This window comes from Xenopus tropicalis, chromosome 9 (genome assembly GCF_000004195.4).
Source record: "Xenopus tropicalis strain Nigerian chromosome 9, UCB_Xtro_10.0, whole genome shotgun sequence".
Taxonomy (NCBI): domain Eukaryota; kingdom Metazoa; phylum Chordata; class Amphibia; order Anura; family Pipidae; genus Xenopus; species Xenopus tropicalis.
In genome coordinates this window covers 63,443,098-63,470,863 of record NC_030685.2, presented here as the reverse complement: position 1 = coordinate 63,470,863, position 27,766 = coordinate 63,443,098, and the positions used below count along the sequence as shown (strand labels likewise).

Here is a 27,766-nt window from a genome sequence, read left to right as displayed (position 1 = left end):
TAGTTGGTACCCTGGAACATGGAATAATTAATCACAAACCCAGCCCTTTAATACAGACCTTAGCAGCAAGGTGATTGCTGCAGCTGAGAGCCTTTTAAAAAGACTCCAGTGGGGGGAGGGAGAGTCTCTTCCCCACTACACAGGTAGCAGGAGCTGCGCTGCATGGGAAAGGTACTTATGATTTCTGATTTTGTTTGCTTCTATTAAGTTGGAGTTGGAAAAGCCACCCAACTGTAGTTAGGCTGCCAATTGTATTTAGCCAGCGCTCTGGTGCAAGGGTTTATTTTCCTGTTTCTTATTTTGTGTTTGTTACTGAAGTTTTGTAACAAAATAAACTGCTGGCACTTGCCTTTAAGAGAGCAACCTCTGTGACTGCTATGTTTACCCTAAAAGACTGTGGGAAGCGGCCCTAAGACACTGAACCAGATCCCCCTGTAGGTTCAAGTGTCACACGTGGTGGAGGACGCGGGCACCACACTCAAGTCTGAGGGTAAAAGTACTGTTGTTGCCAAGATGGAGGATGTTATAAAAGCTCTCATTCAGTCCACTGCAGTGCAGCAAGAAACAAACAGACAAGCTGCTCAGAGTGTTGCAGCTTTGCAGCAGCTGGTTGTACAACATGGAGAAAGTGTTGCTACCCTTGCCAAAATCCAGAAGGAAAGCACTGAAACGTTAGTGCGACAATTGGCAGAAGTACAGGCAGAGGCCCGTGAGGAACAGCAGGCGGCTGTACAAATGGTGCAACAGGAAATCCAGGCCTTATCAGAAAAGGTCAATGCAAACCCTGTGGCCACACAGCAAGCGAATAAGCTGATACGGGCAAGTCATTACCTGCAAAAGATGGCAGCCACTGATGATGTTGAGGCATACCTACTAGCCTTTGAACGCACCGCTGAGAGGGAAGGATGGCCAGCCGGAGAATGGGCAAGTTTACTAGCGCCTTTCCTAAGTGGAGAACCCCAGAAGGCATATTATGATCTGGAACCTGCAGAGGCCAGCAACTACAATAAATTGAAGGCAGAAATTCTTGCACGTCTGGGAGTGACAGCTGCAGTCCGGGCCCAAAGATTCCACTCTTGGTCTTTTGTTCCAGACAAGGCTGCCCGATCGCAGATGTTTGACCTGATACATTTGGCTAGGAAGTGGTTACAGCCTGACATCAACTCTGCCATCCATATTGTAGAGTTGCTTGTAATGGATCGCTTCCTGAGGGCTTTACCAGCTTCACTACGACGGTGGGTAAGTCAAAGTGACCCCCAGAATGTTGACCAGTTGGTCGCCTTGGTCGAAAGATACATTGCTGCTGGAGAACTTAGTAACCCACCGAGAGCAGAGCGGTTCTCTGGTACCAAGATCCTAAGTCACACTAGGTCTGGTAAGACTGGTTCAAAGTTAAAGGACGATGGGGAACAGCTTGGCACTAGACGGCAGTTTGATAATACAGTAAAATGTTTCAAATGTTTTGAATATGGACATATGTCTAAAGACTGCCCTTTAAATGTTGAACCTATGCAATGTGATATGAGTTACAGGGGTAAACCCCACTCGTTGCTTACAAGAAAGGCAGGTTCAGATGTTGTAAGTTGTTATGCGGGGAAACCACAATGGTGTACCATAAAAGTAAATGGGAAAGAGGTACAAGCATTACTTGACTCAGGGAGTATGGTAACCCTAGTAACCAGGTCCCTTGTGCCTCAAAGTAAAATTAATCATGCAAAACAAGTGGGAGTTGTCTGTGTACATGGAGATAGACAGGATTATCCTACCGCCCAGGTCACCCTGTCTACCCCATCTGGGTCTATGGATTACCAAGTCGGAGTGGTTCCCCAGCTGGCATACGAAGTGGTTTTGGGGAGAGATTTTCCTTATTTTCTGAATTTATGGGCTTTTGTCACCTATAAGTCACAAGAGTCCTTAAGGGGTACAAATGACCTTGAATATGCATTTCCCTTTGCTGATGTGCAGTCTGATGAGGTATTACGTAGTGAGGTAGGCTGCAAGGCCCCAACCCCGCTTCAGGTTTTGGTAGGGGACAATACAAGCAGTGATACAGAGCCCCGCACCTCTGATGAGCCTGAGAGGGAATTAGCTGACTTAGAAGTCAGCCCCGTTAATTATAAGAGTGCACAGTGGGAAGATCCCACTTTGCTGGAACCTAGGCGTAATGTTCAGGTGACAAATGGTGTTAGAAATAACCCAGATGGCTCCCTTTCTTATCCTTATTTTGAAGTGTCTAATGACCTTCTATATCGTGTAGAAAAGAGAGGTGATGACATACATAAACAGTTGTTGGTTCCCCAGGCCTTCCGTAATACTGTGCTAAGGCTTGCACACAGTCACGTATTAGGAGGGCATTTAGGGGTGGAGAAAACAAAAGAACGCGTTTTAAGGCGATTTTACTGGCCCGGGGTGTTTGCTGCCATTAGCAACTATTGTTCCTCATGCCCTGACTGCCAGCGTACTGCTCCCCAGAAAGCATATAGGAGCCCACTTGTGCCTTTGCCAATAATTGATGTACCGTTTGATAGGATAGCAATGGACCTGGTCGGTCCACTTATAAAGTCTGCTAGGGGTCACCAATACATTCTAGTTGTTGTGGACTATGCCACACGTTACCCTGAGGCTATTCCCCTACGCAATACTACAGCAAAGAGTATAGCGAAAGAACTAATGTTCATGTTTAGTAGGGTGGGTATCCCCAGGGAAATTCTGACAGACCAAGGGACACCATTTATGTCCAGGGTTACAAAAGAGTTGTGCAAATTGTTGCAAATAAAGCATCTCAGGACATCTGTATACCACCCGCAGTCAGATGGTCTTGTCGAAAGGTTTAATAAAACCTTAAAAACCATGCTCCGTAGAGTGATTGATAAGGATGGGAAAAATTGGGACTTCTTGCTGCCTTACCTAATGTTTGCAATCAGGGAAGTTCCCCAATCCTCAACAGGTTTTTCCCCGTTTGAATTGTTGTATGGTCGGCACCCCAGAGGGTTGCTGGACACAGTTAAAGAAACCTGGGAGCATGAAACTACCCCTCACCGTAGTGTGATAGAACATGTGGCTCAGATGCAAGATAGGATTGAGGCCATTATACCTATTGTACGTGAGCACATGCTAAAAGCACAGGAAGCTCAAAGAAACTCATACAATAGAAATGCTAGGCTGCGTGTATTTCAGCAAGGGGACAGAGTACTTGTTTTAGTCCCTACTGTAGAGAATAAATTTCTAGCAACCTGGCAGGGCCCTTATGAGGTAATTGAAAGAGTTGGCGTGGTTAACTATAAAATACGGCAACCAGGTAGAAGGAAGCCTGAACAGATATATCATGTTAACCTGCTAAAGCCATGGAAAGACAGGGAAGTCTTAATGGCAACACAGTCTCCAGACTCTCCGATTGATATGAAAGAAGTACCAGAGGTTAATATAGCAGACACCCTGTCAACTCCCCAAAAGCGTGAGGTCAGAGAATTTGTTAACCGTAACAAGGATGTTTTCTCCGCTATGCCAGGGCGAACTAAAATAATTGAACATGACGTTATTACAGAATCGGGTAAAAGGGTACATCTTAAACCATACAGAATACCAGAAGCTCGTAGAGAGGTTGTTAGTAGAGAGATAAAGAAAATGCTGGAGCTTGATGTGATTGAAGAATCCCAAAGTGAATGGAGTAGTCCCATTGTCCTTGTCCCAAAACCCAATGGGGAAATAAGGTTCTGCAATGATTACCGCAAGGTAAATGCTATATCTAAATTTGATGCTTATCCCATGCCCAGGGTTGACGAACTGATAGAGCGGTTAGGCAAAGCAAGATACCTCACAACTATTGACCTGACAAAAGGTTATTGGCAGGTGCCTCTTACAAAACAAGCAAGGGAAAAAACTGCATTTTCCACCCCAGATGGGCTGTTCCAATATAAGGTCCTACCTTTTGGGCTACATGGGGCCCCAGCAACTTTTCAAAGAATGATGGACCGAATTCTAAAGCCCCATGGTCGTTATGCTGCTGCCTACCTTGACGATATAGTCATTCATAGCACAGATTGGGAATCACACCTAGCAAAAGTTCAGGCTGTGGTGGACTCAATTAGAAATGCTGGTTTAACTGCCAATCCCGCAAAGTGTACTATTGGGCTTGAAGAGGCCAAATACTTGGGGTTCTCAATAGGAAGGGGACTAGTTAAACCACAGGTCACAAAGGTGGAATCTATTCAAAATTGGCCAAGGCCTTCCACCAAGAAACAAGTCAGGACATTTCTGGGCTTAACTAGCTACTACAGAAGGTTCATACCTGACTTTGCTACTATTGCCAGCCCTTTAACTGACCTTACTAAAGCAAAAGCCCCTGTAGTGGTACGGTGGTCAACAGAAGCTGAAGAAGCTTTTGTCAAATTAAAAGAAGCCCTCTGTGCCCATCCAGTTTTGGTGGCACCTGATTTTAGGAAGGGATTTATTGTGCAAACAGATGCCTCAGATGTCGGCTTAGGAGCTGTTCTGTCACAGGAGATTAATGGTGAGGAGCACCCAGTTTACTACTTGAGTAGGAAACTTAATTCCCAGGAGAGGAATTATTCAATTGTAGAAAAAGAATGTTTAGCCATAAAATGGGCTCTAGAATCCCTAAGATATTATCTCTTGGGTAGACAGTTCAGGCTCATTACAGACCATGCCCCGCTTACTTGGATGAGCCAAAACAAAGAGAAAAATGCAAGGGTTACTAGGTGGTTCCTGAGTTTGCAACCCTTCAGTTTCACTGTAGAACACAGGGCTGGAATTAAACAAGGCAATGCTGATGGGCTCTCAAGGTTATATTCCTTAATGTCCATGGTCGCTCACCCCTCTAGGGCAGAGCTGGGTGGGGGGATGTGTAATAAAATGGCTGGGTTAGTTGTAGATGGACGATATGTTTCTCCCAGGGTTTTGCATAGTTGGTACCCTGGAACATGGAATAATTAATCACAAACCCAGCCCTTTAATACAGACCTTAGCAGCAAGGTGATTGCTGCAGCTGAGAGCCTTTTAAAAAGACTCCAGTGGGGGGAGGGAGAGTCTCTTCCCCACTACACAGGTAGCAGGAGCTGCGCTGCATGGGAAAGGTACTTATGATTTCTGATTTTGTTTGCTTCTATTAAGTTGGAGTTGGAAAAGCCACCCAACTGTAGTTAGGCTGCCAATTGTATTTAGCCAGCGCTCTGGTGCAAGGGTTTATTTTCCTGTTTCTTATTTTGTGTGAAGTTTTGTAACAAAATAAACTGCTGGCACTTGCCTTTAAGAGAGCAACCTCTGTGACTGCTATGTTTACCCTAAAAGACTGTGGGAAGCGGCCCTAAGACACTGAACCAGATCCCCCTGTAGGTTCAAGTGTCACAATATATATATATATATATATATATATATATATATATATATATATACATACAGTATATATAATAGATTTTTATTGATGAAACCCTTTTAAATATGTTTTTTCCATGGCAAGAGATAGTCCCTTCACCTTTGAATTGATATCAGAATAAATTCATGTACTGCTTTGCATTTATTTTTACACATGAATGATATCTTCTCAAAAGCACTTTTTCCTAGTACAGGTATGGGATCCATTATCCAGAAACCCATTATCTTGAAAGTTCTGAATTACAGAAAGGCCATCTCCCATAGACTCCGTTATAAGCAAATTATTTCCTTTTTCTCTGTAATAATAAAACAGTACTTGTACTTGATCCCAACTAAGATATAATTACCCCTTATTGGGGGCAGAACAATCCTATTGGGTTTATTCAATATTTAAATTAATTTTTAGCAGACTTGGTATGGAGACCCAAATTACAAAAAGATCCCTTATCTGGAAAACCTCAGGTCCCGAGCATTCTGGATAACAGGTCCCATACCTGTACTAAACATATCTTTAGCAATTTCTTGTCTTGTTTAGATCTTGATAGATGATAGGCCTTTAATTCTATAAAGTAACATCAGTTTTTTATCCCATACCCAGGCTCATCCAGAGACCACCAAAATCTGCCTGGTAAGCAGAAAAGGACACCATACACAGTTACTATTAGTTAATGTTTATATTTTGTTCCTTTTCATGAATCGCACCTTTTTAGCCCTAAAATATAGTATTTTACTAATTACGCAATTGTTTTGTAATTAATTATGAATGAGATACGCTCGGGTGCAGGCACATGTAGCTGATATACGCATAAAAACGCGAGAGAATGCATATATCGGCTACATGTGCCTGCACCCGAGCGTATCTCATTCATTCAGGTGCAGGCACAAGTAGCAGGCGTATTTTCGCCAAGCGTTTTTCCGCTTGCCGAAAATATCAGCCCTACGCCACGTCTGGCATCAGCCTAAAAACACTAATAGAAAAATTACGCTCTCCAAAAGCGGTCAGTTGGAGCCGCGCTGGGCAAACTGTAACAATCGTTATTGAATTTTTGGTTCAAGAGGTTGTCATTTGTGGGTTTTTTTGTGTTTTGTGAGTAAAATCCACGAAAAATACACTAATTAGAATTTTGATAAATCTGCCTGTTAATTGGCCCAGTAACATTGTTCCTGATTACACTTGATTTCATTCCAAATTGGCCTCTGTGCATACCATGTCTGTATCCCCACTACTTAGAAAAAAAAGCAATATTTCCACCAATATTACATAAGTTTTTTTACATCCATAGAAAAGCTGATTTGATAACATGTCTTTTTATCTCTTAACCAGGAACCACCACCAGCCCCTGGTACCAATAAAGAAACAATTATAAATCGTTTTATTTTCTGAAACTGAGTTAATTAATGGTGATGAACTACAGAACTATAGTAAGTTAATGACATAACTAATTGTATCCCTCTTAATCAGGAGGAACCAGTGCAGATAAAACCTGGCAAACAGGAGGAACCTGATGAACCCGGTGGACTTCTTATTTTCCTGTCACTCTGTTGGCTTTACCCTGCACATACTCTCCGAGAGGGATAAACCAGTGGACACCATATCATACCATGAGTATTTTCACCCTGCAATTACATGCTTTGTCTGGGACAAATAAACAGTAACTATTTTGTTTGCCAGAGCTCATGGCTTCTTTCTAGTCATTTATTTAAGCTTTGCACTTACACTTGGCAGTGGGAGGTGTAGTTACACAACACCCTCCATAGAGAAATTCCCCTTAGCGAAGGCCCATCCTATGGAACAGGAGTAAAGTGTACCCACCCCATGCTCTATCACTAGCTGGACATCTTGACTAATATAGCCAAAAAGGGGTTACAATAATTTAAAAGGAAAACAACCCATTTAAGAAGCATAAGTACTATTAAATATTTCTACAAGTTGTGGGTTAGGTTAAAATTATAAATCGACTGCAGTAATTTAAAACATTCAAGGTTTTGGAGTGACAATTCGAAAAAGTTGCAGTTTATGCGACGTCCCACATGGACTTTTTCCATTTGTGGAAATTAGTTTAGTCAAATTTCTAAAAAATAAAAATATTAGAAATCTTTAATCATTCAGAGATTTAATAACACTGGAGCACATTTAAGGCGAATGGAATTTGCACCTAGTTGCATCTTAATTGGTGTACATTTTTATGGTTAAAGGCAGGGTCAGACTCGGGGTGCAGGGACAACTGGGGCTGCTGCACAACCTCCTCCCCTGAGCGTGTACATTATACTTGTTAGCCATGATTGCAGGAAGGACCTCAATTGGGGAGTGCCAGGCGGGATCAGGTGGGGGTCAGCAGGGCCGAATATATTCGATGCTAGATATAGGGGTGCCATCCCCCTCCCTTCACCCATATTTCATCATGAGATACAGTGGCTCTGCGAAGCTGTGTCCAACAAAGCAGCATCTCTGTGTAATTGGTTCAAGTGCTGGAATGGTCCAAATTTCAAAGACCCATTCTTTTGCAGTGTAGCAGACGCCAGTTGATTAACAGACCCAGAGGAAAACTGACTTCTACTATTTTGTTTCAAGAGTCATAACCAGAGAACAGAAAGGGCTAAACTTATTGTACAGCGCTGCGGAATATGTTGGCGCTTTATAAATAAATGTTAATAATAATAAACATGGGTGATTTGACAAATAGCAGACCCACCTCTAACTCTAAACCAGTGATCCCCAACCAGTAGCTCGTGAGCAACATGTTGCTCCCCAACCCCTTGGATGTTGCTCTCAGTGGCCTCATAGCACGTGCTTATTTTTTTGAATACTTGGCTTGGAGGCAAGTTTTGGTTGCAAAAAACCCAGTGTAAAGCCAAACAGGGTCTTCTATAGGCTACCAGTCCACATAGGGGCTACCAAATAGCCAATCTTAGCCCTTATTTGGCACCTCCAGGTACCTTTTTCATGCTTGTGTTGCTCTCCAACTCTTTTTACATTCGAATGTTGCTCAAGAGTAAAAAAGGTTGGGGATCCCTGCTCTAAACCATCCAAGACTCAACAGATCCTGCCTACCATTAGTTATATACCTGCGCCCAACCATGCCTGACATTATTGGAGGTGGTGGGGAAGGCATGAGTATATAAATGAAAGTTGGCAGATGGCCACAGAATGAATGATGAATGGGCTGGTGTGTATTTACCAGTCTACCTGTCATTCTACCTCCGGCCTACCCTCAACCTGGCCAAAATTCCTAATCAAGCACAATGCATTGCACAGTGATATTCTTTTCCCTATTGACATTCCATGTGCATGGAATTGTGGGATATGGAGGATGCAGGCTGTGGACAGATGACTACGGTTACATTTTTTCAAGTCTCAAAGTAGTCAGCCAGATCAGCAGGGGAACAGGGGGCCGAGCTTAGGGAACTGTTCCAAACCATGTTATTACTTTAAAAATGATAAGGCATATTTTTAAAATTATGAATATTGCAAAATTGCTTGAAATTTGGTTTTCTTTTCAAAAAGTTGTGTTTGGCTGGAGTTCCCCTTTAAATTGTCTTACTGCCTCCCTCCAAAGTAGGCAACCTGAAGGATAGTGCAGTGAGAATCCGATCTGTCAGTCATCCCATTATCTAATATAGTGATATTACCATTGCAATAAAAACGGTTCCCTGTCTATTGACTTGTCTATTTCATTTGCCTTTGAGATAGAGAAATTTGATTGTAAGCTCCACAGGAACATGGACTAATGTGATCAAGCATTATGAGATGAATCTCTGCATTCTGATCAATGCAATATTAAAATCACTGGTGATGGATCTAGGGAGCAATCTATGGAGTCAGGAAGCTTGCCTTTCCCTCAATCAATATTGTGCATATACTGAACTAAATGGCTTTTTTCAATCTTACTATTAATCTATGTGTGTTGTGGGTTGAAATGATGAAAGTCAATATATGTGGTGCCGCAGTGTTGTGCTATAGGGATATGACAAAGCAGGGAAACCAGGATAAGGGGTGAGTGAGTGTGTGGACCCTAAAGTTGGCAGAAACAGAGCCAACCTTTAGCCACTCACGGCATATCAGCATTCAGAATTCATAGCGCCAGCTGCCATAGAATCTGCAGGTACCAGTTGATATATAGTTGGGAGATGACCTTTCCGTAATTCAGAAATTTCTGGATAACAGGTTTCCGGATAACCAATCATACCTGTACTTTGCACCTGAGTTTGGAAAATTTGCAGCAGAAGATTGTGTTGCAAAACAGAGCATGGAGACCTGCCTTCCCCTGATCTATACAGTGTTATCTGTGTTCAGCACAGCTGTATTTATGAGGTGCAGGCATGGGGAGCCACATAGGCACCCCCTCTTTAACCCCATACCTGTCACATAACTTGAGTATTAATCACACACAATTTAGGGAGTGATGGCAGTCAGAGGTAGTAAGAATCAGACTGACTTTCAGGTTCCAGCTCTGCACCTCATGCTAGATGTCATAACAGTGCTATTTGAATGAGCTTTAAGAGACATGCTTTTGTGCTTGTGTTCAAGGTTTCTGTAAATGACCCCCAGTGACGTTAATAAGGAGCAGCCAACATGGCAAAATTTGAAGAATCTAACTCTCAGCAGCAACTTCTGCTCCCATAGAGCCAGCCTATACTGTATTTACTGGGGAGCAGCCCCCTAACAGCACCTGTCACATACAGGGTTGCCAACTGTTTTCACCCCACCCCTGACATCATCCACCTGCCCTCAAGGTCATCGACTCTGCCCCCTGCCCAGACTCCCAACCCCAGTCACACAGTATCCACAACTGCTCTGCACCTAATGAACTGCACTAGAAATAATGTAATTCACACATACATTGTGCCACTCAAACAAGAACGTGGGTGTTAAGTACAGATAATGCAAATGCCCAATATTTAGCGCCCTATTATGCTGTAATTCTGGAAAAAGTATTTAATTGTTGTGAAAACTGTCCCATTTTTACTCCTATTGTATTTGCATTCCTAAATGAGCCCTAATATGTCTACATTCTGAAAGGATTTCGGTATAAGGGATGGTCGGGGCTTTATTTCTTGGAACTAGATGAAGGGGGCACAGTATAAAGGAATTAGATAATTGCATTTTCCTGAGGGGGGAAACGCAGTAGAGACTAATTCTAACCTTTTCTTGTTTTTCAAGGGATTCTTCCTAAAAAATATACATGAGACCTTTAATGACATTTTGATAAGCCAGCCTCCCCCGGTAGGTAGAGGAATTTGTAGCTTTACAGAAAGTAAATGACTCAGACTGTAAGGTTTGTAAGATTTTGGGATTGTCTTGAAAGAACACGTCTGCATTTGAAATCTTCAACTTTTTGTGCAGCAGCATATCAGACGGACCTAGACACCAGAATATATGGAATAATGTCCAATGCATAAAGAGGAGAGAGGCTGTGGGAATAAGGTGGCCATACATGGGCCGATAAAAGCTGCTGACAGGCAGTGTTAGCAGTTTATTGGCCTCTGTTTGGGGCCCTCTCAGGGGCCTCCCTAACCTATTGATTGGGCAAGTTTAAAAATACCAAGGACCACATCAAAGAGCCAATGCGTTCCTAGCCCCGACGGCCTGCTTGTACTGCATTGGGATCCAAAGAGCCAAACAATCTGATCAGCCTTATATCGCGTACCTCAAGGTGGGCATATCAGTAAAATATTTTCTCATTTGGCGACCTTGCCAAACAAGCAGATCTTTACCTGTAGGGCCAGTTTTACACAGGAATGGATAGATGACATTTCATAGATAACATGCTCTCTGAAAACGTGACTCAAAGGACAGACACCGCTAAAGTGACCTAATTAGACTTTATTGGGCCCCACAGCAAACTTAATTTAGGGCACCAAAATAAGTTGACCTACTCTACCAAAATATATTGAAATTCCTCATTAATGTCCCTCTACACTTCTGGCCCCACTAGGTCTGCTTTCTCTGTACACCCCTGGTAAAGGGTGTTAACATGTATTAGTCCCTCGTGGATTAAAGAGAAGTTTTTTTGCCATCAGAGTGCTCTCCATCCAGTAGCAGGGGGACATTGGGGGTTTTCTACCTGAAGACATACAGACTAGCTTCTATTACTTGTGTATTGTAGTTAGCAACCACAACCTGGGAGCTCTCACAACTACAAAGAGCAGAAAAACACTGCCCTTAATATACCCTGAGGCATTTCCATTGTGCTCGGAGACACCAAGCATAAAATATTAACAACCCAAACACTAATAAGGGCTCTGGCACACGGGGGAGATTAGTCGCCCGCGATTAACTCCCTGTTCGCGGGCGACTAATCTCCCCGAGTTGCCTACCCCTGCCATCCCACCGGCGAACATGTAAGTCGCCGGCGGGATGGCAGACGCGGCGGGGCAATTTCAGGGAATCGCCGAAAAAGACTCGCGAGTCTTTTTCGGCGATTTGCGCGGTGGGATGTTCGCCGGTGGGATGGCAGGGGTAGGCAACTCGGGGAGATTAGTCGCCCGCGAACAGGGAGTTTTATCGCGGGTGACTAATCTCCCCCGTGTGCCAGAGCCCTAAAGGTAAGGTTTAGTAGAGGACTCTGCGGTGGCTCCACTCTGACGCCACATTACATACTCAAAAATATCCTGACTTCAAAAAGATGGATAGCAAAACTTTAAGGAGACACTTTTTTTCAGGTGAACTAACCAGGACATTAAAAATTCACTACACCCTGGCAGCCCTTTGTGCTTGTGGTCAATGCCTGGCATGGCCGGTTGTGATATGAGGGAAATGCCATCGATACCTGCATGGAACTCCCTCCCCATCTATAGAGTTGAATATACAATGCTGTCTAGTAGAGGTCTGCAGCATGCACAAAGGTGTCTGCCCTGTTAAATGCTCCATCTCTCTGTAATTCAGCCCCAGACATTCTGAGTTTGTGTCACTACCCTTTGCTGTGCTATTTACTGTATAACTGTACCTGTAGAGAATTACTACAAAGGGAAATACCAAACAGACATGTCACTGTATTGATTCATACACCAAAACCTACCAAGAAGCAGGTACTGCAGCAGCTTTTTTATCTGTTTAGCTTATCCTTATTCTTAGCAAGGATTTTCCATTCCTGCTTGTACACACAGTGAGAGAGCTAATAATAACTTTATATCTGGGCCAGTAGGATAGATCCCCCCTCCCCTGTATTCCATGTCAAAAGCTGTCAGTCTGCCCTAATTATCTATTATTGCCAAATTGCTAGGCTTCTACTATATAGTGACATTCCAATCTCAGTATTTTTAGTTCATAAGGAGCATGCCAGTCTAATAAAAGCAGGAAGGTAAAAACATACTGAGACATAGAAAATGCCTTTATATAAATATAAGGAAGTCAGATTGTTAGAGAGAATGAGAGATACTCAGAGAGAGTACTCAGATGGTGCGGCAGAATGTGAGAGATTCAGACAGAAATATAGATGGTGTGACTGAACAAAAGCCCCCCAGAGCGACATTGGAATGACGTGCCAGAATAAAGCTGGCCATATATGGGTAGATTTAAGCTGCCAACTCAAGTCCTTCAGACCAATTGGGTAGCTTATCTGCCCATGTATGGGGACCCCCAATGGGCCTCTCCAGCCGATATCTAGCCAACAATTGGGTAGGCGTTGATCTGGCAGGTTTGATGTTCCTCATTGATGTGGTCCTCCCTCCGATGCCTCCTACCAAAACAAAAACAATGGCTCTTGATACTCAAGACCATGAAAGGATATTTCCCGCCTCTGCCCAGGATCTCCTGCTGTCTAAGCTTCTTTCTCTCCCCATATCTGTCCCAACTGCACTGGGTATTCACAGTTGGCTCTGCACCTTGCTCTGTGGGAGAGCAGCCACCTGATACTGTGAGAAAGGCACCTAGAAAGCTGAAGCTGGCAGATGGTACAAACTGCTCAAAGGGGTGGCAAAAACAATTAAACACAGCTGGTCTCTAACAAAACAAGTAATTTCTTTACTATCAGTGTAAAAGATCTATTCATTCCTCCAGCCAATATATCTTTCCCCTCCCATTGTCCTCGATCTGTCATCCTTTACATGCACCTCTGACCTGGTCTCAGGGCATTTAACCTTATCTATGTCTCCTTCCATTAAACAGCCAGTGCCATATCCACTCACACCTGCCATTCATTACTATTCTATGGGCAGATTTTCTAAAGCTAAAACGATGTATATGTGTATATGTATGTATGGGCTAAACAAACACATTCTTCCACTGCAATTTACCAGTGTGCTGCTGGATTTTTTTCATGTACCCAAAACAAAATAAGACCCATATTTAGTGATGAGAATTTTTTTTCACCAGGCATGGATTCGCTGTGAAATTCCTCATTTCGTTATTGGCTATTTTTTTTGTGAAACTGACGCAAAATTCCATGTGACAAAAATTTTGGCAGGTTAGGAAAAAAGTCATGGATGGGTCAAAAAAAAAGTCATAGTCGCATAAAAAAAATTGTGCAGTAGCAGCAATTCGTGAATTTTTCTCAAATTCTTAAGCAGTTTCTGTAGCAGAATAAACAAAGCTAATTCATGTTACTATTGGTTATTGCTGGGGCTATATTGATGAGTGTGTGTAAATTAGCCCCTGTGAGTCTATAATTAAGGATAAGCACATTTTTTTCGTACTGTATATGTTTTTGCAAGCAGGTGAGAATCTTTGTAAATCTGTGCTAGAATTTCCACATGTGTTTTGTTTTATCGAAAAAAAATCATTTTTTTCACACTGGAAAAATGCATTTGGCAAAGTTTCCATGAAGTTTCACCATTTCTGTGGTTTGGCAAGTGTGCCACGGCTGTTTTGCTCATCACCAGCAAATAACACCTTCTAATACATCCATACAGTATATGCATTATCTACACTAGAGGTCTGTGGACTTTTGAGGCTCAGAAAATATTTTGTCCCCTTCCCCTTTAACTCATAATACAGCTAAAGAGATGTGGACATGCTGTCATTACATTCAACGTGCAGTAGTGTCCCAATATCAGCAAATCAGCACTCATAACCTTCTTGAAATCACCCTTCAGTTTGTGCCTCATATGCCTAAACAGTTGCAAAGGTCGGCAGGTGTAGGGGAAACAATTAGGGTGTTGGCACACAGGATACTTTTTGTCTGTGGGTGAAAATACCTTTTTACTGGGGTGAATGGAATCACCAGGGGTAAAACATCAGGATTGCAAATGAAGGCATTTTTTGCACATTTATGCAATTTAAATGATTACCCTCCATGATTCACCAATACAAAAAGAAAAAGGTGAACCTCCCTACAATTGTGCTTTCATTTTGCGCTAGTTCTGAGAAAGATCCAAAGCTTCAGTTTTCACAAAAGTGCTTAGTTTAGCAAAAAGAAAACCCACAATCCAACGCTGCACCACCAAGACCAAGACTGAAACACTTGCGCAATACGCAGCCTTCCGATTAGGCGCATGAGCAGATGATGCTCCTTGGTGCGTGCTTTCTCCTAGGCGAGTAGGATTACTCGAATCAATTAACACAGCTATGGCCGCCAATCTTTTACACTTTAACCAACTGGAACCACTAATTCGGTTATTATTGGTACATGTGCCCCATTCTGTTAAACATAGACACCGATCAGCCGATCTGCGCTGATCATACTGGGCCAGTCAAATTAATAAGAAAAGTGTACAATGTTTTCATTTGATTTTTTAGAGACACTTTTTGGCAGAATAGACAGTGGAGACTTGTGCGCTAATGCTCCTTCACTGAGTAACAGTTTCTCTGGCGCTGTTTAACATTACAAAACAGCAGCGCACAGGACACTAGTGGGCATAAGTGAGTAGCAGGGACCACTTCATGACGTAGGCGCTTCAAAGATGGCGGATGCTACAGACTTAAGAAAAGCAAAAGTTTTTTTATTGTAGCAAGCGATTTGGGAGAGGTAAGCGGTACTGACTGAATGGTGAGCTATTGAAAAACAGGGGTTCCTTGTCCTTTAAGTAAGCCTGCAATGAAGATAGAGCGGCGATTTAATGCTTGCACTCAGCGCTCACAGAGCTGTCTATTTTTCTGTTCTGGGACTATTATCAGTGAGAGCTGAAGCAGAAGAGAATGATATCCTGCACAAATCCAAAAAGGAAGTTTACTGTGGTGCGTATATGAGCTGACACATACAGCCTGCCTTGCTTTGGAACTTCCCTCATGCCTCCTCATAGAACAAACACAGGCACTGCAAGGAAAATGCATTTAAAATGATATATACAGCCATGGGACCAGAATGCTCGGGATCTGGGGTTCTCTAGATAAGGGATCTTAGGGTGAAGACACACAATAGCAGCTACTTGTCGTGGCTACTAAAATAGACAATGCTGATCAATTACTGATAATTACTGATATGTGTGTTTTAGCAGAGGCAATTCTCAGTATTGTCTATGGCAGGGTATTTTCTGGCATTTAGTAGCTGTGACAAGTAGCTGCTACTAAGTAGCTCCATGTGTCTTCACCCTTAAAGTAATTTTGATCTGACCTGACCTTATGTCTCACCCCTCCCTTTTAGAATGTAAGCTCTTGCGAGCAGGGCCCTCCCCTTAGTGTCTCCGATCCTCATCCAATGTAACTGCAAACCATTTTTGTGAATTGTTTATATGTACATGTTAACTGTTATGTCTTTTGTACCCCTCTATTCTGTAAAGCGCTGCGTAAATTGATGGTGCTATATAAATAATAATAATAATCTCCATACCTTTAATTTACTGAAACATAATTTTAACATTAATTAAACCCACTATGATGTTGTGCCTCCTATAGCAATTAATAATGTCTTGTTTGTGATCAAGTACAAGGCACTGTTTTATTATTACAAGCAAAAAGGAAATCATTTTTAAAAATTGGTTATTTGGTTAAAATAGAGTCTATGGGAGGCCTTCCTGTAATTCAGAGCTTTCTGGATAATGGGTTTCCAGAAAATAGATCCCATACCTGTAAGTTCTTTTAAATCTATTGCATTGATCTAATACTTTTAACACATTAATTTTACCTGTTTTTGTCCTGTAACTACAAAAACGATAAAATAGTTTGATGGGAGAAACATTCCATTTCTGAGAATGAAACAAAATTAAATTATGTAAGATGAGCTTTAATCATTTTCGGCAGGTCCTGTAGATAACACCTCAGAGTTGCAGTCAATCAAAGGGAATTTGGCATTTGCTACAGAATAACTCATCCACATACCTGCAAAGCCACTCTGACGGGAAGCGTAAGCAGCCTTGCAGCTTTAAGTGAAAGTATTTCTCATCCTTTGCGATGGAACATTGATTTTAGTCCATATGAAAACAGCTTCTCATGAGATGAAACCCCAAATCAATTTGCTTTTTCCAGTTAGGAAGGAAAAAAATCAATGCGCCCACTCGAGACTGTGCTTTAGAGGGAGCTATCTAACTAGCATATGGATAAATATACTCGGGGGTGGGGGTACCAAATTCTTAGACCCACCCCGGTGACTAAAATCACCCAGGGCTGACTCTATAACAAAACAAACAAGCCCAGAGTAATTTGCTGCAGAGCACCATACCGCCACAGTTTGCCAACCTATGTCTTGTGCCAACGTGGACAGGCACAGCACACTGGGGCATAGGGTACCTGAAAGTAAATATGGGTTTGGAGCAATAACAGTTATGCCTAAATGTGTCCATACACCGATAAAAGCTGCCTATGGACTGAGTCACAGTTTCTCAGTCCTTGAATGGGATCTTCATACAGGCCTACTCAACCGTCATCTGACCAAAAACTGTCCACAAATTGATCAGGCAGGTTTAAAAATCCCTTTGGATCATTAATGTGGTCCTTGCCCCGGCAGCTTACATTCCTGTCAGTGTGACTCTATCGATCAAATCAATCCTATATCACCAAACTCAAATGGAAATATTGGCAAAGTATCCACTTGTTTGGTGACTTTGGAGTGGATCTTTCAGTGTATGACTACCTTAATTGTGACTAGGGCACGATAGGGGTGTGGCCTAAAATGTCTCAGTTTGAATATGTTGTTAAGTATGGTCAAACCATCATGTATGTCTACATGGAAAAGTATTGTGGAGGTAGGCACAACATTATATAGTGAAACCTCGATTTTACATTCCCTGATTTTAAGTTTTACACTGCTTTTTGAGGTCCCACCAATATTTAATGCATAATGAATTTCCCTGATTTAACATTTTTCCTGAATTTTACACCATTTTTTTCTGGTCCCTTGAAAAACGTAAAATGGGGGTTCTACTGTGGTCAACACTACATACAAACGTACAATGCAAGGAGTGTGGAACACTACAGAAAAAAGACTGCTCATATCTTGTAGGACCTCTATATCTTATATGGACTCAAGGCAGTGCTCAAGGTAACTTGAAGCATAAATATCTCCCAACTACTTATTTGTTATCAGTCTGACTGCCCTATCTCCCAAGCGGCCCCAGTGTTGCTCAGAGCAAGAGCCCTAAAGAAAACATTCAGGTTCTAGGCAATCAAAGAAACTGCAGGCAGGGAAGAAGTAAAACTGTACTCACGGTGTTAAAGTTTGGGAAGAGGCCAACAGCCGGACTGCTGTCCATGGGAAATGATACAAAAGGCTTCATATCCAGAGATGGCTGCATCATAAGGCTGGGAGTCCGAACAAGCGCTGGAAGTGTGGTTGTGTGACATGTGCTACCTGGCAAGAGAGAAACGGTCATTTTTATGTGCTTTTTTTCAAGTGCTTTTTAGAGAGATACAATACAGTGAATAGGTTATTGCCTATGCCTTGTCCACAAGAAGGCTGGTCGCTGCACAAGGACATGTCATCTAAACAGTGTTTGAGCAGCTTGCAAATACAACATTTTTAAATGTTCTATGTGAATTCAGAAAATAAACACCACAGCCAATAGCCACATTTTTAATAATTAGTTTAGTTGGCATCAATTACCATTGGTATGCTGTAGCTATAAGCAATAATGTTTTCACTTCTCCATTATCCCCCTTCTATATTTTTATTTTAAAGGAAAACTAAGTCCCAACATACAAGTAGGCTAGAAATGTTGTACATTAAGTTTTGGGCTTCTGTATCAGCCCAAGGCAACAACAGCCCTTTAGCAGGAAAGATCTGTGCCCCCAAAGATGCCCAAGTAGCCCCCCTCATCTTCTTTTCTGTTGATTCCCTGCACATGCTCTGTGCTGCTGTCAGTTACTGAGCTTAGGGACCCATTCACAATATACTGTATATATAGAATATAAATATAAGGCTGATTAGTAAATAATGTGTTTTGAAAAGTGCAGTCAAAGAACTGTCTGCGGCCTCTAGTAATGTGCCACCTGAGGCAAGGTAAGAACTTGACTAACTGTCAAATAACAGTTAAACATTGCGGTTTATAGTGTAGGTACCAGGAAATCACCATGGCAGCACTACATACCCCGCAGTCACTGGTTAATTGATATGGTGGTGATTTCTAGCATCTCATATATTAATATGAGATGCTAGAAATCACCACCATATCAATTAACCAGTGACTGCGGGGTATGTAGTGCTGCCATGGTGATTTCCTGGTAGGAATATTTATGTGCAGGCCCAGACTGGCAATCTGTGGATTCTGGCATATGTCAGAGGGGCTGCTGTAAGGTGCCATATTCGGGGCTGTTTGGGCCACTGTGTACTTTAAACGCCAGGGTCTATTTTGACTTTTGACAGTCCAGACCTGTTCATGTGCCTTTTTAAAATAGGAAATAGTGTGTAGATTATTGACAACATTTTTTTGAAAACCACTACATCTAGTTTGCTATTTATCCCACACAAGAATCATTATATTAAGGATGCTGCTCACAACTTTAATTATAGGTAGCTACTGAAATAGAACGCGAGCAATCAAAAAATATAAAAGAAGTAAAACATTCACTATGCGGACCGTCTTGCATAATGTGGAAGAATAACACAATGCCATTTGCTTTCTTAGCGATACTCAACAACTATTAAAGGAAATACATTCATTTTCATTTCCTCAGGCGCCAATGAAATACACGCATAATATTCACCAACCGCATTATCACTGTCTGCTTTATCCCATTTTACATATTATTTACAACTGCTGGAAAAGTAAAAGAAAGAAAAAAAATATATATATATATATATATATATATGAACAAATTAATATTTTTATTTAAGAGGTAAGTATAGTAAAGCTAAATGCACAGCTGCTTAGATACCTGGCAGATCCCCAGTGCAAAAAATGCTACAGGTATGGGATCCTTTATCTGCAAGCCCATTACCCACAAAGCTCTGGATTACAGGTAGGCCACCTCCCATAGAGTCCATTATTAGCAAATTATTCTAATTTTTTTTTTAATATTTACATGATTTTGTTAGTAGATTTAAGGTATGGTTATTCAGATTACAGAAAGACTGGAAAATCCCAGGTCCTGAGCATTCCGGATAACCAGTCCCATATCTATATACTTTCTTACCTAGCAATAGAGTATTATTTTATGCACCACGATATTTGCTCCTACTGTTACTTAGGGTTGCCACCTTTTTGCGAGTCCAGGCAAAGGGACAGGCAGTCTTCACCCCAACAGCTCTTTCGAAAACTTGGCTGTTCAAGTGAAAACCAGACAGGTGGCAACCCCACTATTACATGCTGATAAGTTATGTGCCAGTCCTGGTGTAAACTAATCCCTGTCACATCTGGGAGAGTGTACACAAATGAAGCCCCATATTAATGTGGCACAGTGTGTGGCTTCTTAAACCTAAGCATTATTTATTTATTTCCTATTTATATAGTACTGACACATTTCAGCATCACTTTACAGAGATTATACATCATTTACATCAGTTCACGCCCCAGAGGAGCTTACAATCTAAGGTCACACTATGGTCAGAAGACAAGTAACCTGTCTGTATGAGTGGCCATATGAAATTCACACAGACACAGAGAAAACATACAAATTCCTTGCAGACAGTGCCCTGGCTGGGATTGAACTATGGACCCCAGCACAGCAAGGCTGACATGCTCCCCACTGAGCCCCCATGCTGTCATTATGCATAAAAGCAGGCACAACTAGCAAATCAGGACAAGGTGAATGTGTAGGGAAGGGCATATATAGGCGTCAGAACCAAATGTTCATGCCAGCAGGCAGGATAAAGGAAACGTTTTGGGTGCAGTGCGCCTTAAAACCCTACCAGTATAGTGATCTACTGCAGCCCCTGGGGCACACAGACACAATCTAGTTATTGTATAGCAGTTAGGTTTGCCTTCAGGTTAGGGGTGGGCAGTGACCTCGCTTGGTGTGATGATGTAACAGGGCAGGGAAATGATTGGCCTGGCTGGGACAATGGGTGGATGGGGATGGGGATGGGAAATGGGCAGGGATTTATATGTAGGGTTGCTACCCTTACAAATATTTCTGGTAATTTGTACACACCAGCCCCAGCTAGAGATCCGCCTGCTCGGCTAGTGAAATACTGGCTGGGTGCCCACCTTAATAGCAGTGTGATGGGTGCAGTTCAGTGGGTATTACTGCACCTAGTGATCAAAAATGAGCCTGTATTTGCACAGTTAAATAGAAGACTACCTTCTGTAGATTTATAAAAAAAAAGATTACAGTGCAAATGACTAGAAACACAATTTCATGGTTACTGTCATCTTGTTCCCTTCAGCGCAACACCATAAAGATGCGCTCATTCTATAAGGCAGTACATACGGAGATTGCAGGCAGCTGTTGATAGATGGCTATTTTAACGTTTTATTTTGGAATCTGTATTATGGAGACATGATACCAGGAGAATTATTCATTAAATCATTAGCGGTTTGTCATTTTAATGATGGTCTCTGTGTAGTTCTGTAGAGCTAGTTTAATCTCTGCTGACATCTTTATTCCCTGAGAACAGATCTGAGTTTAATCACCTACTTCAGCAACAGTGCATCACCACCATTCATGCTACTGTATGACGGGCATCAGTAAATACCTGATTTTGGTTCCCTAATAAATACTGCATATTCTTATATATCTGTATTAATCACACTTTTTTGCAGCTTCTCTGTATTATCCTCAGACACAGAATCCTTCCATCTACTACATAAGGAGAGTTGCAATAATGAAAACCTGCAACTGTGGCTGTGATTACAGATACCCCCTCTCATTGCTTGGGGGCCTCAGGTTTAAGAGCACCTGGAAATTTTCTGTAGTAGTATTAATATCCACTGTAATTTACTGTGACCCCAAACTATGTTATTAAAGGTACTAAGTTTGCCCAGGTAAAGGAACCAATAACAACCAATAAGATGTTGGCTTTTAAACAGGTGATCACTAAATGCTGCCTGCTGCTATGGATACTGCACCTGGGCACACTTGGTGTCTTTAAGTACATAACCCTTATTAGTCTCTTATTGCTCATTTGTGTGTGAGATTTGGCAGTGGCGGTGGAAGCAAGGTTGCTCTATCCCTTCTGCCCCCAAGGGTACGAGGGTCTGTTGCGGCTTCCTAACTTGCACATCTGAATGACATGGACAGGTAGGGGCAACACCTACATGCCAACCCTGCCCACCCATCATGAATACAGCAGCACTGCCAAACACAGGCAGCCCTGTATTCTGGGAATTAACGCAGGTCTCCATTTTTGAGTACAGGGACCTGCAGAAATTCACACAAGTTCAGAGTAGGGAGCAAAGTACAAAACACCCCCACAGTGAATTGCACCCATTTTTTGCACTTTGCACCCTGTGTGTCTATTGTTGGGAAATTAGACTGTAAGCTCCACTAGTGTAGAATATATATAACACACATTGGGTACCCACGTTTAAAGTAATGAAGGATAACACAGCTTTTTCAGATTAAAGAGAATTCTAATATTAAATTGCAACACATACATAATAAACAAGCGCATTTAGTATAACATAAATAGTCTGTAAACTCTTAAGGGGTTATGTAATAAAAGTCACTAAGTCTGCCCAGTAGCAGTAACCTGTAGCAACCAATTAGCAGGCAAATTCTACTGGTTACCTGTTTAAAAGCAAACATCTTATTGGTTGCTATGGGTTACTGGTCCTGGGCAAACTTAGTGCCTTTTATTACATATGGGGGTTAGTTTTTATATTTGACAATCTATGATGTCAAAGAATGTATCTAATAACTCACACATCTCTGAATGCAGATTCATTAAAGGGGTAGTTCACCTCTGAACTTTTAGTATAGTGGAGACAATTTGCAATTGGTCTTTTTTTAAATGGGTTTTCCATTATTTTTTAGCTCAGTGGTTTAAAGAAAGATAAGTTAATAAAAAGTAACAATAACAATAAAATTGTAGCCTCACAGGGCATTAGTTTTTGACTGCCGGGGTCAGTGACCCCACTTTAAAAGATGGAAAGAGAAAAGAAAGGCAAATAATTCAAAAGCTATAAAAAAATAATAAAAACCAATTGTAAAGCTGATAGGAATGGGGAGTTTTATAACCAAATAAAAGTTTACTTAAAAGTGACCCACCACTTTAATATGCAAGAACAATGGGTGCCATTCTCCTTTTGACACAGAACCTCTGCAAAATGATTATTATAACTGCCCTAACGGCAAATAGCCTATTAGATATTACATTTGGCACAAAAATAAAGACCATATTTTACCTCTAAATGAAAACTGTTATGTTTACATACTGTTAAATATAACCCTATGCAGGGAGGTATAAGGATATAAGCATAGTCTGTTATTATAAACACTTGGCTTGTGGCTTTTTACTCGTTGAGGAACTTCAATGCTGTCATGCTCTTATTATATATAGCAGAGGTAACGTTATACCTTCACTATCTGTCACCTACAGATACCAAGCAATAATACATGAGGTGAAACTACCAACAGTGCAGCAGGTACAGTTTCACTGGGGGCCACTTGCCTTTAGGGTCTGTTGAGTTGTAATTGTTGGAATGGAATTGTTAGGTGATTTAAGCATTTTTCTGTTAAAAAGAAGCCTACACATATTAAGACATTTTTACCCTCCACTACCTTGTATAGAGTATGTTACACATTTATCTCTTATATACCACAGCAACACAAAAGACCTTGACTATAACCAGTTACACAGCACCCATATACCCACACTTTCTTACACTTACCCATATACCCACACTTTCATACATTTACCCATATACCCACACTTTCATACACTTACCCATATACCCACACTTTCATACACTTACCCATATACCCACACTTTCATACACTTACCCATATACCCACACTTTCATACACTTACCCATATACCCACACTTTCATACACTCAGGGGCTGATTTACTTACCCACGAACGGGTCGAAATGAGTCCGATTGCATTTTTTTCGTAATGATCGGTATTTTGCGATTTTTTCGGATTCTTTACGAATTTTTCGTTACCAATACGATTTTTGCGTAAAAACGCGAGTTTTTCGTAGCCATTACGAAAGTTGCGTAAAATCTGGCGATTTTTCGTAGCGTTAAAACTTGCGCAAAAAGTTGCGCTTTTTTCGTAGCGTTAAAACTTACGCGAAACTTTGCACCTTTTAAGTTTTAACGCTACGAAAAATGCGCAACTTTTCGCGTAAGTTTTAACGCTACGAAAAAAGCGCAACTTTTTACGCAACTTTCGTAATGGATACGAAAAACTCGCGTTTTTACGCAAAAATCGTATTGGTAACGAAAAATTCGTAAAGAATCCGAAAAAATCGCAAAACATACGAAAAAGTCGCAAAATGTTCGTTTTCAAGTCGGAACTTTTCCAATTCGGGTCGGATTCGTGGGTTAGTAAATCAGCCCCTTACAGTACCCATATACCCACACTTACCCATATACCCACACTTCCATAAACTTACCCATATACCCACACTTTCATACACTTACCCATATACCCACACTTTCATACACTTACCCATATACCCACACTTTCATACACTTACCCATATACCCACACTTTCATACACTTACCTATATACCCACACTTTTATACACTTACCCATATACCCACACTTTCATACACTTACCCATATACCCACACTTTCATACACTTACCTATATACCCACACTTTTATACACTTACCCATATACCCACACTTTCATACACTTACCCATATACCCACACTTTCATACTGAATGCAATAAATAATAGCAACATAGCAAATCTGTAAGTAATGTACATACAAAGTACCATATTTTTCCCAAAATGCTATATTTAGAGGGTGACAAATCCCAGTAGCCAGTTAGCCGTTGTTCCTACAATATTTCTCCGGGGCATATTGTACTATATATGTGTGCCTATGAGCTCCACTTATCCTCTCCTAAAAAACACGTGCCTGGCATGTAACTTTGTCATTGTACTGTTAACAGCTAAGTATATAATATATCAAACTGCAATTCTTAACTCTCTGAGATGACTATTGAAACAATAAGAAATTCAAAAAATTACTCTCAAATTAACAATGTGTATATTATAAGGCATATTATTCCCTGCTGTGAAAAAGAACAATATAAAAGCCAATTTGACCAGCATAGTAGCACTTGGCAGAGAATATTCTTAGTTCCTATGAAGGGGAGTACGGCTAGAGATAAAACTCTATCATTCCTGTTTCTTAAAATATCTCTTTTGTGACTCCTAATATTTCACAGTGGGGGGTAAATAAAACCCTAAATATATGTTGTACAAATACAAAGGCAATATTAAGAATATAAACTGCATCAGTTTTGTACCTGACAATGATTTTCCATTGCTGGTGTAGCCCAAACATACAATCACTCAGCACTGAGGTAGGAAGGGACCCAGCAAGTATTATATGTTCCCAAGGAGGGGAGTGTCACTGTTGCTGAAAGATAAAACCCTTTTGCTGTCGTTTCGGTTTCTTAAATCGTTTCTTTATTAGAGTGTTCTTTTGTGTTACAAGGTGTTTCTAATTAGAAGATGTAACCGCCTTTGTTAAACTAGGGCCACTTAAAACAAACTAATATCCGCTCAAGGCCTATCGTATTACAAGGGGCATTCATTATTTATTTTAAACATGGGGGTAGGTCAGATATATGGATTCAATGTGTCACATAAAATGTAAATAATAATCAAAGAAGAGCAGCACCTACAATGGACACCACCATGGAATAAAAATATGCACTTACTTGGAAACCATTCTTACTGCTATTCAGTCTGTGATGGTGAGAGGTGGCCTTGGTAATTATCATTCAGGTTGGTAATAAAGAGGTATGGTCTAGGGCAGGCTTGTTCCCAAAATGGTAAAAATAGTCTAAGGCTAATAGGCATTCTAGGAAAGTGTCCAACCTGCAGGCTACAGGTGCCATACACAGTATTGCCGAGGTCACCAAGCGAGCAGATCTTCTCCTGATATCCCCCGCCAAGTATGGTGCCAGTCGGTTCGCGGACCAATCCGACGAAAAATCAAACCTGACCGATCAAGATCTGGATGATTTCTGGCTGTTCTCTACTCTGTTATCTGGTTTTTAAAATGTAACCTGGTTAATACGATTCCAGTTTGCCTGGCAGAAGTACTAACTCTGTGTGGCTCTGACACCTCTTCTACCCCACAGCTAACCTCCTCTTGTTCCTACAACAGCCACAAACACTCAGTGGGAGGCATAAAAGAGGCAATTCCTCCTCTAGGATCCTGATATTTACAGTGGGCTTTGGAGTTGTGGAATTCTCTCTCTGAAATTGTTGTACTTGATAGGTTAGAGATAGGTTAGATAGATTCCTATCTACCCATTTAGCAAGGGAGTAAAAACAATGTAACTGAAATTCACAAAGTGGATCCATGGACTGGTTCCATTGCCCTCTTTAAAGCAAACACCTTTTCATATGTCCAGCATTATTTTTGGGCCCCCCTTAATTCATAACAATGTTACAGATATAATAACCAAGTCACCTTGCAATAATTCCACTGTTATCTGGACCAGAACAGAAGCCTTCACAATAGCCTGCTTCATACAGATACAGGTCAAACATCAACCATATGGTGCTAACCCCTAAGAGCAATGGTACATCCCCCTTAACTTCACCACACAAGGACCACTCAGTGAGATGGACTTCAATGGGCAGTCGCTTTACTTAGCACTGTAAAATAGTAATTAAGATAATTAATTAGCAGTTTCTTTACATCATACCTATTTAATTATTGATTTCTTTGTGTTACAGGGACAAGTAAAGACATTTGTTACCAATGCTGATTGTTACTAATGCTGTTTGTTCCTAATGCTAGTCACCTGAGTACAAATGCAGAACTATGATGTTCATTTGATATGTTTTGTTGTGAAGAAGACCAGCGAGTCCGCATATTGGCATGACAATACTCCTTTAAAAACTTTTGTAAAAAAATTCCGGTTGTTCCAACTAATTTTAAAACACAATGATTAAATGGTTTAAGTGTAAAACAAAATGAAATATTAGGGCTACAACACAAATGTAGTGCCTAGATAGCAGCATTCAGTAGACCTGGAATTGTTGCTGTATGCTTTAGCAAGCAAGCAATGGGTAGCGCTACTAGGACACAGGTGGTCTCTGGCCCAAGAACCAGTGATGAAAATTTCTTGTATGTTCTCAGTGTTAACTCTAGAATTGAAAGGAGAATTTAAAGGAGAACAACAGTCTCAACAAAGAATTAGGATTCTTATTTTCTGGGCTTCTGTAGCAGCTAGACATCCACAGTAGCAATGCATGGGGCAGCCCCAATTGTTCCTCCAGCAGGTGGCAGGCAACCCCAGTAGTGATGAGTGGGCTGAACCACTAATAAATCACCCAGCAGGTGGTGGCCAGGTGGCAGGTGAACAATTGCTGACTATTTAAAGATGGGCTAATAAGAAGATATCAGAAGATAGTATGTTGTTGAAGATACATTTAAAGATCGCCAAGCGAGCGGATCTTCTTCTGATATCCCCACCTACGGGTGGGCGATATCGGGGAACATGTAGGCTAATTCGATAGTTTGGCCCTGGGGCTAAACAATCAAATTATATTGGCGGCAATGGGGCTGACGGTTCGGTGACTGCATCAATGAGCCAATACGGTCCCTGATCCGGCTGAAACTTTTAACCTGGCCAATTTCAGGCCAGATATCAGTCGGGCAGGCCCTAGTTTCTGACCCTACACGGGCCGATAAGCTGCCGAATCGGTCCAAGGGACCGATATTGGCAGCTACAATCGGCCCATGCATGGGGACCTTATTAAGGCCAATGCCAGATGAGGTGTAGGGTGGATATTTTCGGCAAGCAGAAAAGCGCTTGCTGAAAATGTGTAGGGCGGTATTTTCAGCAAGCGCTTTTCTGCTTGCCTAATATATCCACCCTACGCCTCGTCTGGCATTAGCCTAAAAGTATGGATATTATCATTATAGGGCAGGTACAGTGAGTTCAGGATATATTTATAGGATTGCTAGGTTTACTT

The 27,766-nt window shown here is 41.4% G+C and overlaps 1 protein-coding gene across 5 annotated transcripts in view; it reads right to left on the bottom strand.

Annotated features, from left to right (window-relative positions):
• Nucleotides 1–27,766, bottom strand: part of znf385b (zinc finger protein 385B) — a 317,721-nt gene that overhangs the window by 56,235 nt on the left and 233,720 nt on the right. For all 5 annotated transcript variants that reach the window (XM_004917741.4, XM_018097602.2, XM_031893267.1 and 2 more), the window contains one exon: nt 17,911–18,053. In XM_004917741.4, coding sequence (XP_004917798.2) covers nt 17,911–18,053 — 143 coding nt within the window. The remainder of the gene's footprint in view (nt 1–17,910; nt 18,054–27,766) is intronic.